The following is a 12,305-nucleotide window of genomic DNA, read 5'->3' as shown; positions in this document are numbered from 1 at the left end:
ATCACAGCACAAAACATCCATGAACAAATACACTGTTACACATAAGCAACTTCTTAACACACCTTTTAACAACAAAGGAAGAAAATTAAAAGGGATGAGGTGAGATCACATCACCCTCATTGCTGCCATCAGCCTACTTTTCTTCCTAGTAAGACCAACAGGATAAGACAACCAAATAAAACCAATCTCCATTTCTCAAGTAATTCTTGGCTATGTTACTAATCATCAAAGCAGATCCTGAGAAAAATCCATCCAATCATTTTAGAGTTTGGGTTTTCACGTGCAATAAAATGTAATAAATCCTACTTTAAGATGGCTAATACAATAAAGATAGATATGCTGGAAAACAATGGCCTCACACCTTACTTAACATGACAAATCCAGGTGCTAGATTACCCACAAAAAAAGAATCAAAAATTCTAAATATTTAACAGGAGATGAGTTTATTGGATATAGAAGTCATCCATAAACTGAATATGGTAAATGAAACTGCTTTAAATAAGCAATCAGATAACCCATGCCTAAAAGCTTTATGTACAATAAACTCTTGCCAAATCCAAATACACATGATTCATATAAAACAGTTTGGGTTACATGTAACTAAAACGGATCATCTAATAGAAAAACTGGTAAAGTGCTCATGCCACATTAAATTTAAAATATACAAATACTTATAAAATGAGATCACACATACATGTTTTAAAAAACCATGCAGAGAAGATAAACTAGAAAAAAGGTACTGTACATATATATATATATATACACACACACACAAATACACATACGCACAAACACAATATATACTTTGAACACACAAAAAATGATATACATATAAAGTTTGTCATTGTACCATTGTTTTTATAGCAAAATAATACACTATGACATACCCATTCAAATACCCAGTTCCAAAGAGAGAAAAATAAGATCTATGAACTGATATGTGATGATCTCCAATATACACTGTTACATAAAAAACACAAGACTGAAAACTGTCACCATTTAGGGTTTAAAAAGAATATATACATATTTTCCAGAATTACTGATTCCAATGGCTGCTTCTGAAAAGGGAATCCAGGTAACCTAGATTATAGATAGCACCGCTATAGATATCACTAGACAGAAGTGGAAGACACTTTTCACTTTCTAAATTTTGAATCATGAGAATGTATTACTCAAAATAATTAAAATGTACAATATGACACTAAAAAAAACAAAAAACAACAACAACAAAACACCTAAAAGAAATAAAAATGTCAGCAGTGGTTATCTCTAGAAACTGGAAGATGGGATTGTACTGCACCAACGTTTTCATCTTTTTCCTCCCATGTTTTATGAGCATAACTCAAACAGAGCAGCATATTTAATAAGCTACAAATGGCATTAAGTCTTAGCGTCAAAATCCAGTATTTTGTTTCTAAGATTTAGCAATTAGATCAAATCCCTTTAAAACACAATTTCAAACCAAAATATTCCAACACATTGCCAGTAGTCAAACTAAATCTCTAACAAATTCAATACAACATTTAATACAACGTATTATAGGCAAACTATAACCTGTAGGTCTGCTACTGCTGCTAAGTCGCTTCAGTTGTGTCCGACTCTGTGCGACCCCACAGACAGCAGCCCACCAGGCTCCGCAGTCCCTGGGATTCTCCAGGCAAGAACACTGGAGTGGGTTGCCATTTCCTTCTCCAATGCATGAAAGTGAAAAGTGAAAGTGAAGTTGCTCAGTCGTGTCCGACTCTTTGCGACCCCATGGACTGCAGCCTACCACGCTCCTCTATCCATGGGATTTTCCAGGCAAGAGTACTGGAGTGGGGTGCCATTGCCTTCTCCAAACCTGTAGGTCTAACCTGGCCCATTTTTGTGAGGTCAGCAAACTAGGCCTGCTTTCTACATTTTTTAGGAGTTGTATTACAAAAAAATTTTTTTTCTTAATTCACAGAAAGGTGTATGTGACAGAGACTCTTATGTGGTCCACAAAGCGTAAAACATTCACTGTCAGATCTCACATAGACAATGTTCCCCAACCCTGTATTAGAACATAATAATCCGCATTGCTACTTATGTTCATTATGACAGGATTTCAAACTGCAGTTCCAATAAAACATTAACTATTTGCCTGTTGAGATAAAATAATATCTTTATCTTACCTTATTTTATTAAACTCTCTGGATGATTTACAAATTATAAGAAATAATAAAAACCAAGAATCAAAGAGAAAAAAAAAATCTTACCGTAAGTTTAACTTACTTTTAGAATGGGTTTTTATATATTTTACTGCAACAAATCTTGCAAAGTGATACATTACATGAATAAACTTAGGACCAACCGGAAATAGAAATAGTGAACCAACAACTTGAGGAAAGCTACTTCCACATTCGGCCTATGATAAAAAGAAATAAGACAATTTGAAGACATAATCAATGATAACCTTTATATTTACATCATACTGTTTTTGAAGCACAACAGGATTTATCAGAATTACTACATTTGAACCACAAGTTAAATTCTTGAATCTTTCTAAGCTCTTGGGAGACTCAGTCACAAAAAGTAATTAAAAATTAAAGTCACAATTATTGATACTATTTGGGGACACAAGCTAAAATAATCTACAGTCAAAATTATTTCTTTAAACAAAAACTGTTATATAAATTCCTAGCAACTCAAAAACCTATTTCCAAGGCACTTAGTCAAAAAACTGGTTTCCCAGAAACAGAGTCCCAATCAAAACCACCAGAAAGTATTACTCTGATATTGCTTATTTATACTGTTAGCATAAAAGCATTAAGAAGCTTTCACCTTTAAAAAAATTAATGTACCTCAATAAAGCCAGACAAAAAATTTCAGTTTTCAACTGCTCAAAAGTTTGCATCTTTTAGAAAGAGAATACTTACAGAAATCTTTTTCAACCATTCACAGAAAAGTTTTCGGAATTCAACGTCACGTTTTTGATCAAATGGAGGCCAACAATGTCTTTAAAACAAAAATAAAAATTAGAATTATGAACAAAAAACCAAACTCAGCAAAACTTTAAAATATCAAATTTATCTCCTAGCTCAGCTGATAAAGAATCTGCCTACAATGCAGGAGACCCTGGTTTGATTCCTGGGTCAGGAAGATCCGCTGAAAAAGAGACAGGCTACCCACTCTAGTATTCTTGGGCTTCCTTGGTGGCTCAGCTGGTAAAGAATCCACCTGCAACGTGGGAGACCTGGATTTGATCCCTGGATTGGGAAGATCCCCTGGAGAAGGGAATGGCTACCCACTTCAGTATTCTTGCCTGGAGAATTCCATGGACTACAGTCCATGGGTGGCAAAGAGTCAGACACCACTGAGTGACTTTCACTCACTAGAAACATTATTGCTAAATCAAGGCTAACATTGTTGGGAAAAACTCAACATTCAGAAAACAAAGATCATGGCATCCGGTCCCACCACTTCATGGCAAATAGATGGGGAAACAATGGAAACAGTGACAGACTATTTTCTTGGGCTCCAAAATCACTGCAGATAGTTACTACAGCCATGAAATTAAAAGACACTGCTCCTTGGAAGAAAAGTTATGACCAACCTAGACAGCATATTAAAAAGCAGAGACATTACTTTGCCAACAAATGGCCATCCAGTCAAAGCTATGGTTTTTCCAGTAGTCATGTATGGATGTGAGAGTTGGACTATAAAGAAAGTTGAGTGCCAAAGAATTGATGCTTTTGAACTGTGGTGTTGGAGAAGACTCTTGAGAGTCCCTTGGACTGCAAGGAGATCAAACCAGTCAATCCTAAAGGAAATCAGTCCTGAATATTCATTGGAAGGACTGATGCTGAAGCTGAAACTCCTATAATTTGGCCACCTGATGCAAAGAACTGACTTACTGGAAAAGACCCTGATGCTGGGAAAGAAGGCAGGAGGAGAAGGGGACGACAGAGGACAAGATAGTTGGATGGCATCACTGACTCGATGGACATGAGTTTGAGCAGGCTCTGGGAGTTGGTAATGGACAGGGAAGCCTGGCATGCTGTATTCCATGGGGTCATAAAGAGTCAGACACGACTGCGTGACTGAACTGAACTGAAGGCTAACATTCATAAATTTCAACTAAAGAGAGACCAACCTGTAAGAAATTAGGGCTTTTTCCTTATAAACATCTACAGGGTTAAACTCTGTTTAGTGTGAATAACCAATGAATACATAGGGATGAATATAGGAATGAATCACTATTAAAATTACTGAAAATCAGTTAAAGAAGACAACATGCTCAATGAATTTACTAGGCTAACACATAAAGATGGTGTAAATAAATTAGTATGTTAAGCCCAGGGCAAAAGAGAGAAACATAAATGGTTACATATGAAAAGCACAAGAAGAATGGCCTAAGAGATCATGACCCCTAGGGATAACCCATATCACAGTCAGTAGGTGCTACTGTTCTGTGGACAAACAAGATATAAAATTATCAAAAATTCAGTTTTAGTAAAGAATAATGGATTTTAAAATTTGCCTATTGTTTCCCACTGATAATCAGTTTTATCTAAATTTTTATTCTGAGGCATAATTATTTGCTGAGGGCCCCATATTTTTCATATTTCTATAGCGTAACATACCCTGTGTATTCACAGAAAAAAAATTAAGTATGCATAGAAAACAGTTTAAAAGGCTGGAATAACAACAGTGATATTCTCTAGTGGGGTTTAAGAATGATTTTTACTTAACTTTTTCTGTATTTGCTGAATTGGTTTAAATAAACTCTTTTGTTTATAATAAGGAAAAAAAAACCAAAAATCTATTTTTATCTGAGCAGGGGAAGCCCTATAACTTAGTGATGCCTGAATGCCTGCTAAGTTGCTTCAGTTGTGTCTGACTCTTTACAACCCTCTGGACTATAGCCCGCCAGGCTCCTCTGTCCATGGATTCTCTAGGCAAGAATACTGGAGTGGGCTGCCATGCCCTCCTCCAAGGGATCTTCTCAACCCAGGGATTGAATCCCTGTCTCCTGTATTGCAGTCAGATTTACTGCTGAACCACCAGGGAAGTCCATAATATAGTCATAGGGATTTCCAAAATATGCTTCAAATATACTTGTTTTCTTGGTCACTCAAAACTTTAACTGAAGGCAAGACTATTAAATTATCATAAATAAAAACAATGGACTTACTATTTAAGATAATGATGACACAACATAAATAGTAAAACAAATTCGAACTTTTTTGTGACAGATGAAACCCAAATCACCTACAAAATAACTTGGAATCAAGGTTAGTGATTATTCACATTTTTATCTCTGCTTATACTATTTAATATACAACAGTATAGGACAATAGGCTAAACTTAATAGGAATGATCTTTGTCTATAGCACTTGATACTTCTATATATTATGACAAAAATAATAATGATTTACAGAGATTTTAGGAAATAAAAACAAACAAAACAAATAATATTGCCTACAAAAAAAGGAGTAAAGAGGTAATTAACAACAAAAATCAAAACAAAATTAAGTGCATGGCTAGATTAGTATCAATTAACTATTCTAATAATTAAGACTGTGAAGAAGTTAGGAATTATATATGTATAAAATAAAATCCATATTACTTATGAAATCTACCATGAATTCAAGTACTGAAAAAAAGGACTCAGATTAATAAAGGTTAAGTACTAAATCTGTAAGACTCAAACCTAATATTTATAACATACATTCAAAATAATAGTTGAAAGCCAAAGTTGAAATTCTCGCTATATCAAATCATAATCCCTTTTTTAAGTCCCTTACAAAAATAAAATAAAATAACTTTTACTCACTTGAAAACTTCTTTGGTGAGAGACTTGTCAAGTGTTTGAAACAAAAAATAAGAAACTATGTGAAAGGCATCACGGTTCAGCTTGTCAAACATGTTCCTATGGTTTAAAAGGAAATAAAGACAGGAAGAGGTTAAAAAAAGAAAATGTTAATAAAACAATATCACAAAAAGCTGTGTAAGAGTTTGATACAGATGAGTAGTTTTCATTCTGTTCAAGAGGTCAAAACAAATTAATTTTTCTATTTCATGTATGCATTTATAACCAATTAAGAAACACATGCAAGCTTTTATATTTTGGTTCTGAAAATACAGATCAAATAGAAAACTGGTAGAACTTTATTTCAATGAACACATTCTACAAAAAGAAAAGGAAAGTCTAATTAGGTGAAGAGAAAACCATGGCTAAGATAAGTGATGATGTGATACCAACCAACATTTTCTGACAATAAAAGATTTAAAATTTATTGACTGTATTGGTCAGGTATTATTTTAACTAAGCCTTTGACAAGCAGTTAACTCAGCTGATCTCCACCAGAAGAAGTTAGTGACTATACTTGCAGCTTTAACATGAAGTATTTTATTTAATCTCAACAACATTAGAAAGTAGTTTGATTTTCCTCATAATACAGATGACATGACAAATAGATCTAAGTACCTCTGTGAACACATAAAGCTATTTTCCTGAAATAAACTTTCTGAGTTGGAAAAACATTAACATTAAAATTCCCACGCTTAACTTTTTGTCAAATAACTCTTATCCTTGGAATGTTTCTATTCCTCAAAAAAAAAATACAAATAAAGTTCCTACCTCCTTATCATCTCTCAAACCTGTTATTTTTTTTTTTTCACATAGTACCCTGTTCTCTTCAACACTTCTAATTTTTAAAAAGATAACTTTAAAGAAAGGTTTGCTCACCCACTAGACTAAAATTTTATACAGGAAAAGTTTATGTTTGCTCTGTTCACCACTGTATACCCAGGTCCAACACTGTGTTCAATTAATATCTGTTGAGTGAAAAGTGAATGAATCACCTTTTCTTTCCATTCCCACTGCCTTCTGTAGTTGAGGCCCACCTAACTGCAAAGCCTTGATTCTCCCTCTAATCCATTCTCTGTAATGCAACCAGCATGATTTTTCCAAAATGCAAATCTCTGGGGCAAATATCTAGGAATGGAATTACTTGATCATATGTTAAGTGTACATTTAACTTTACAAGCAAAGCGACTATGCAATTACATGCTCACAGAAACTAGAAACACATAAAATTTTGCACCAACATATATAAGTAAATGTGGTACTTCCCTGATGGTCCAGTGGTTATGACTCTGCACAGGGTGTGAGTTCAATCCCTGGCCAGGAAACTAAGATCTCTGCATGCTGCATGATACACACAGCACAGCGTGTGTGTGTGTGTGTGTGTGTGTGTGTGTGTGTGTGTGCACACACACGCACACACACATGCATATTAAAAAGCAAATACATTATTTTGCCAACAAAGTTCCGTCTAGTCAAAGCTATGGGTTTTTCCAGCAGTCATGTATGAATGTGAGAGAGTTGGACTATAAAGAAAGCTAAGCAGCAAAGAATTGATGCTTTTGAACTGTGGTGTTGGAGAAGACTCTTGAGAGTCCCTTGGATGGCATGGAGATCAAACCAGTCAATCCTAAAGGAAATCAGTCCTGAATATTCATTGAAAGGACTGATACTAAAGCTGAAACTCCAATACTCTGGCCACCTGATGCGAAGATCTGACCCTGACCCTGATGCTGGGAAAGATAGAAGGCAGGAGGAGAAGGGGACGAAAGAGGATGAGATGGCTGGATGGCATCACTGACTCAATGGACATGAGTTTGAGCAAGCTCCAGGAGTTGGTGATGGATAGGGAAGCCTGGCGTGCTACAGTCCATGGGGTCACAAAGAGTTAAACATGACTGAGTGACTGGACTGAAGTGAACTGATGTGTGCGTGTGTGTGTGTGAATCAACTAAGTGAATCAAATTTTTTTTTAATTTTAAAGCAAATTTGATGCCATATTTATGCTTAAAAAATTTTAAAGAGGATGTCTGTTTCAAAAGAGTAGATCCCTTCCACTAACCAACTAAGATGACTCTAAAGACATGGTGGGGGAGGTGGGGGGTGGAAATCTATAACAATGTTGTAAAAAAAAAAAAAAAAAACCACTGAACCAAAACTTGACTGATTTTAGTTAATTTTCAAAGGCAGAAAGCAGACTGCAACTGTATAAACCAGAGCAGAGAAAAAACTAAGACTGCCAAAACAATAGAGATGATACACTGACAATGGGAATCATTCTCAGTGGAGGCCTCAAGAAGATTTAAACTTCTCTGCCATACTTTGGGGGATCAAATCATGTGAGATAAATGGAACATTTATTAATACAGAATCATAGTTTGATAAATGCTACCCACTGGTTGTCAATAGTAGTAACTTCTAAACAAACAGTTCCCAAACAAAACTTATTATAATTACAGCTCTAACCCTTGACAGCAACTGCTCACTTGTGTCCCACAAACTGGAGCCCTGCCAGGCTCTTCTGTCCATGGGATTCTCCAGGCAAGAAGGCTGGAGTGGGGTGCCATTTCCTCCTCCAGGGGATCTTTCCCACCCAGGGTTCCAACCAGTGTCTCTTACATTGGCAGGCAGATTCTTTACCACTGAGCCATCAGGGAAGCCCTATACCCATATTACTGATGAGGAAACTAAGGCACAGAGAGGTTAGGAGTCTCTAAATCTTGACACTAAAACAATTTTAATACAGCTGAAAAAAGTCAAGAAAAGGGAGAAGGCAAAAGAGGGTAGGTAAGTGTAGGTGAACTAATTTTCGTATAAAGAAAAACTAGGTTCATTGTGAAATTACTTAGCGGGAAATCAAGAGATACTTTTAAGATTACACCAAGAAATAGAAGACTAAGCACATTATTTAAATACTGTCACAAGAAGGATGGAAATAACGTAATTACAAATGTCAAGAAGATTGAGAACAGGAAATAGTTTAGTATCCCAAATTTTCGTTGGCCTTCAGTGGGAAAGATAATACTGTGTAAAGTTGCTAAGACACAGAAATATAAACAGTTTCTTTTTATAATGAGACTGTAACGTTTATAGCAGAGTAGGAAGGAGCTTTTACTTTTCATCTTAGTACCACTCTCCACTGGTTTTTTGCTAACTGTGGCATCAGTTCAGTTCAGTCGCTCAGTCGTGTCCGACTCTTGGCGACCCCATGAATCGCAGCACGCCAGGCCTTCCTGTCCAACACCAACTCCCGGAGTTCACTCAGACTCACGTCCATCGAGTCCGTGATGCCATCCAGCCATCTCATCCTCTGTCGTCCCCTTCTCCTCCTGCCCCCAATCCCTCCCAGCATCAGTCTTTTCCAATGAGTCAACTCTTGGCATGAGGTGGCCAAAGTACTGGAGTTTCAGTTTTAGCATCATTCTGTGGCATGCTTCAGTCTAATAAGTAAAAAGTATAAACTAAAGAGTAACCACTTTAAAAGGCCCCCTTGAGTCCTAAAGGCGTTTCTATACAATGGAAGGCCGTGGCTCTCCGTTACCAAATCGCCCCCTCCCTCGACTTCACAGACCAACCAGCTTCACGACAAACCAGGACTAAGCCCCCCCCCCCTCCAGTTTCGCCCCAACTGCAGACTCTACTCCCTACAAAGCGCTCCCGGCTAGGTTCCATAACGGACAGTCTCTGCCGCTAGGAGCAAAGGCTTTGTAGCCAGCGCCGGACCACAGTAACCGACTACCTAGTTATCAACCCGCCGGTCCGCAACAGGGCGGGCTGCACCAACGTAACCAGTCTCAGACACCCCCGCCGCCAGCCCAGTCCTCCTTACACTCCGAAGTGCGTGTGTGACACGGTATTTCCGCAGGCTATGGTCGCCAGACAAGGCTCGAAGCCGAGCGCCTGCAGGTACATCCACAGACGCGCCTTTTCGAAAGAAGTGACCCAGGCCGATCTCATCTTCGCGGTAGGCATGGCCCGGCAAAGGAAGAAAGCACAGGCTCCAAGGACTGAGAGGGCCCCTCAGGCTTCTCCCCTAAGGGCAGCCTAAGGTGGCGGCGGCCCCTCCACTGCCAACACTTGAACCTCTCTCGTTCGAAGCCATTTCGCCTCAAATGGCCTCAAGTAGCCTGAAATTCTAAAGTCTCAGGAAAATAGAACCTCTAACTGTAGTACCGCACAGAGGCCAGAGCGAAGACACCACAAACCGAGCGTCCCGCGCTTCCGGAAGACGCCGCCCGGCTCCCGCGGGAGGACGGGCTCCCTGGGAGGATTATATCTCCCGCCATGCAATGCGCCCTCCCCTCGGTCTTTTCCGCGCAAGACCGGCGGGGAACCACAAGGCCCACAAGGCTTTGCGGAGCTGGGGAACTTTTTCGCGCTTGCAGGCGTTAGCACGGCATTGTTTGGCTTCGCGCTTCCTGACTTTTTGTCTGATCTCTGTGTTTCCTTTCGCTCGTATATGACTACTACGTCAGATAAAAACCACAGGCCGTTATTCAGTGTAGTAGAAAAGGCATTCTCAGCTATTCTCAGTATATGTGTAACCCTGAGCATGTCTCCTCATTTCTGAGCGTCGGGTCTATTATTAATAAAATCTTCTATGCCCTAAAGTGCCATAACCCTAAAGTTCCTTTCAGCTCCTTACTTTAAGAAATCTGGCTCTCCCCTACGCATATACTTTTCCCCTGCAGCCCTGTCATTTGATGATTGCTTTCTCCTCTACATGCCGTATATCAATACAACCAGACCTGGAAATGGGGTGGGTATCCTACTTATTTCTTATCACCAGTTTAGCCATTATTGCCTCACTAAAACCACCAGCTTATTTGAAATGTATGCGGTCACCCACAACTCTTCCTTGTGGAGGTCAAGTATAAGATCTCCAGGTTGCTGGACCTCGTTCTGAAATTTCGCATTTAATTCTCTGTCTCTCCAACGTTACTCCTGTAATAATTTTTTGATGATATCATTGTCCATGTATTGACCTTTCCAATGCCCTGGCCTCTCAGTTTCTTGACCTCTTTTCAGCACCCTAGCCCCTTTCTCTTTGCCAGATTTATCTGGCAGAAAACAAATCGCTATTGAATCAGTTCTCTGCCTACTCCATACCTGAAGTTTAGCAGTTTAATACAATCATGATGCATGTCATCCAAAATTCATGATAACTGAAGTAGACTCTTAGGCCTGCCCTCTCCACCCTACTATTTTTCCCAAATCTCACTCTCCATACAAAATTATACATATATTCTTCCCTCTCTTAATCTTCCAGTATCTTCTTCCTCCTCACTCTCAATGATGAACTTTGTTCTTAGTTGATAGGTGCTTCCCAAAAAGAACCTCCATCAACAATTTACCAGTCTGCCTGTATCTATGCCCATATAGTCTTCCTTGCATCGTTAATCTGGGTGATTCAGGGCGTAGCTACCTAAGACCAAGCCTCTCACTCATATGATATGCTGTATTCCTTTTCTCACACTCCAGTATTTGTCCTCTACTCTCTCCTGCATCCTCAGTTCTCCCCTCAGTATATAAACATGCTGTTAATATCGTCCATATAGGCCATTACAGATTATTGAATAGAGTTCCCTCTGCTATACAACAGGTTTTTATTACTACCTATTTTATATATGAGGAATTCCCTTGTGGCTCCAGCAGGAGATGCAGGTTTGATCCATGGGTCCAGAAGATCCCCTGGAGATGGAAATGGCAACCCACTCCGGTTTCTTGCCTGGGAAATCCCATGGACAGAGGAGCCTAGTGGGCTACAGACTATGAGGTTGCAGAGTCGGACACGACTTAATGACAAACTTTCACTGTCACTTTTCACTAAATTTTATATATAATAGTGTGTATATTTCAACCCCAGTCTCCCAGTTTATTCCTCCCCTCCCTTATCCCCTGGTAACTATGTTTGTTTTCTACATCTGTGAGTCTACTTCTGTTCTGTAAATAAGGTCATTTGTACTCTTTTTTTTAGATTCCATATATAAGTGATATCATATGGTATTTGTTTGCATCTGACTTACTTGACAATCTCTAGGTCCATCCATGTTGCTGCAAATGGCATTATATTGTTCTTTTTTATGGCTGAGTAATAGTCCATTGTATATATGTACTACATCTTCTTTATCCATTCCCCTGTAAATGGACATTTAGGCTGCCTCCATGTTCTGGCTACTGAAAGTTGGGATGTATGTATCCTTTTGTTTGTTTTTAATAATACATTTTTTTTTAATTTTGTAAGTCCTTTTAATTCCTTGACTGTACCTGGTCTCAGTTGCAGCATGTAAGATCTAGTTCCCTGACCAGGAATAGAACCCAGGCTGTCTGCATTAGGAAGCATGGAGTCCTAGCTACTGAACACCCAGGAAAATCCCTGTTTTCAATAATATAATTTAATTGCAGTTTTTTTCATTTCCCCTCCCCCTTTCCTTACAAGTAATCTGTTGAAGAACCAGGGCTACTTGACCTGAAT

At 38.5% G+C, this 12,305-nt stretch overlaps 1 protein-coding gene across 1 annotated transcript in view; it reads right to left on the bottom strand.

The window, feature by feature from the left end:
• The window catches only part of HAUS6 (HAUS augmin like complex subunit 6), a 37,812-nt gene extending 27,678 nt beyond the window's left edge, over positions 1-10,134 (bottom strand). The window contains exons 1-4 of the mRNA XM_040238445.1: positions 9,660-10,134; positions 5,798-5,893; positions 2,898-2,976; positions 2,254-2,386 (exon numbers count right to left, since the gene is read on the bottom strand). Of these exons, the coding sequence (XP_040094379.1) occupies positions 2,254-2,386; positions 2,898-2,976; positions 5,798-5,893; positions 9,660-9,802 (451 nt within the window). The 5' untranslated portion in view covers positions 9,803-10,134. The remainder of the gene's footprint in view (positions 1-2,253; positions 2,387-2,897; positions 2,977-5,797; positions 5,894-9,659) is intronic.
• Between the last annotated feature and the right edge of the window lie 2,171 nt (positions 10,135-12,305).

This window comes from Oryx dammah, unplaced genomic scaffold (genome assembly GCF_014754425.2).
Source record: "Oryx dammah isolate SB20612 unplaced genomic scaffold, SCBI_Odam_1.1 HiC_scaffold_1, whole genome shotgun sequence".
Classification (NCBI taxonomy): domain Eukaryota; kingdom Metazoa; phylum Chordata; class Mammalia; order Artiodactyla; family Bovidae; genus Oryx; species Oryx dammah.
The sequence above is the reverse complement of the archived record's forward strand: the minus strand, read 5'-3'. Positions and strand labels throughout refer to the sequence as shown.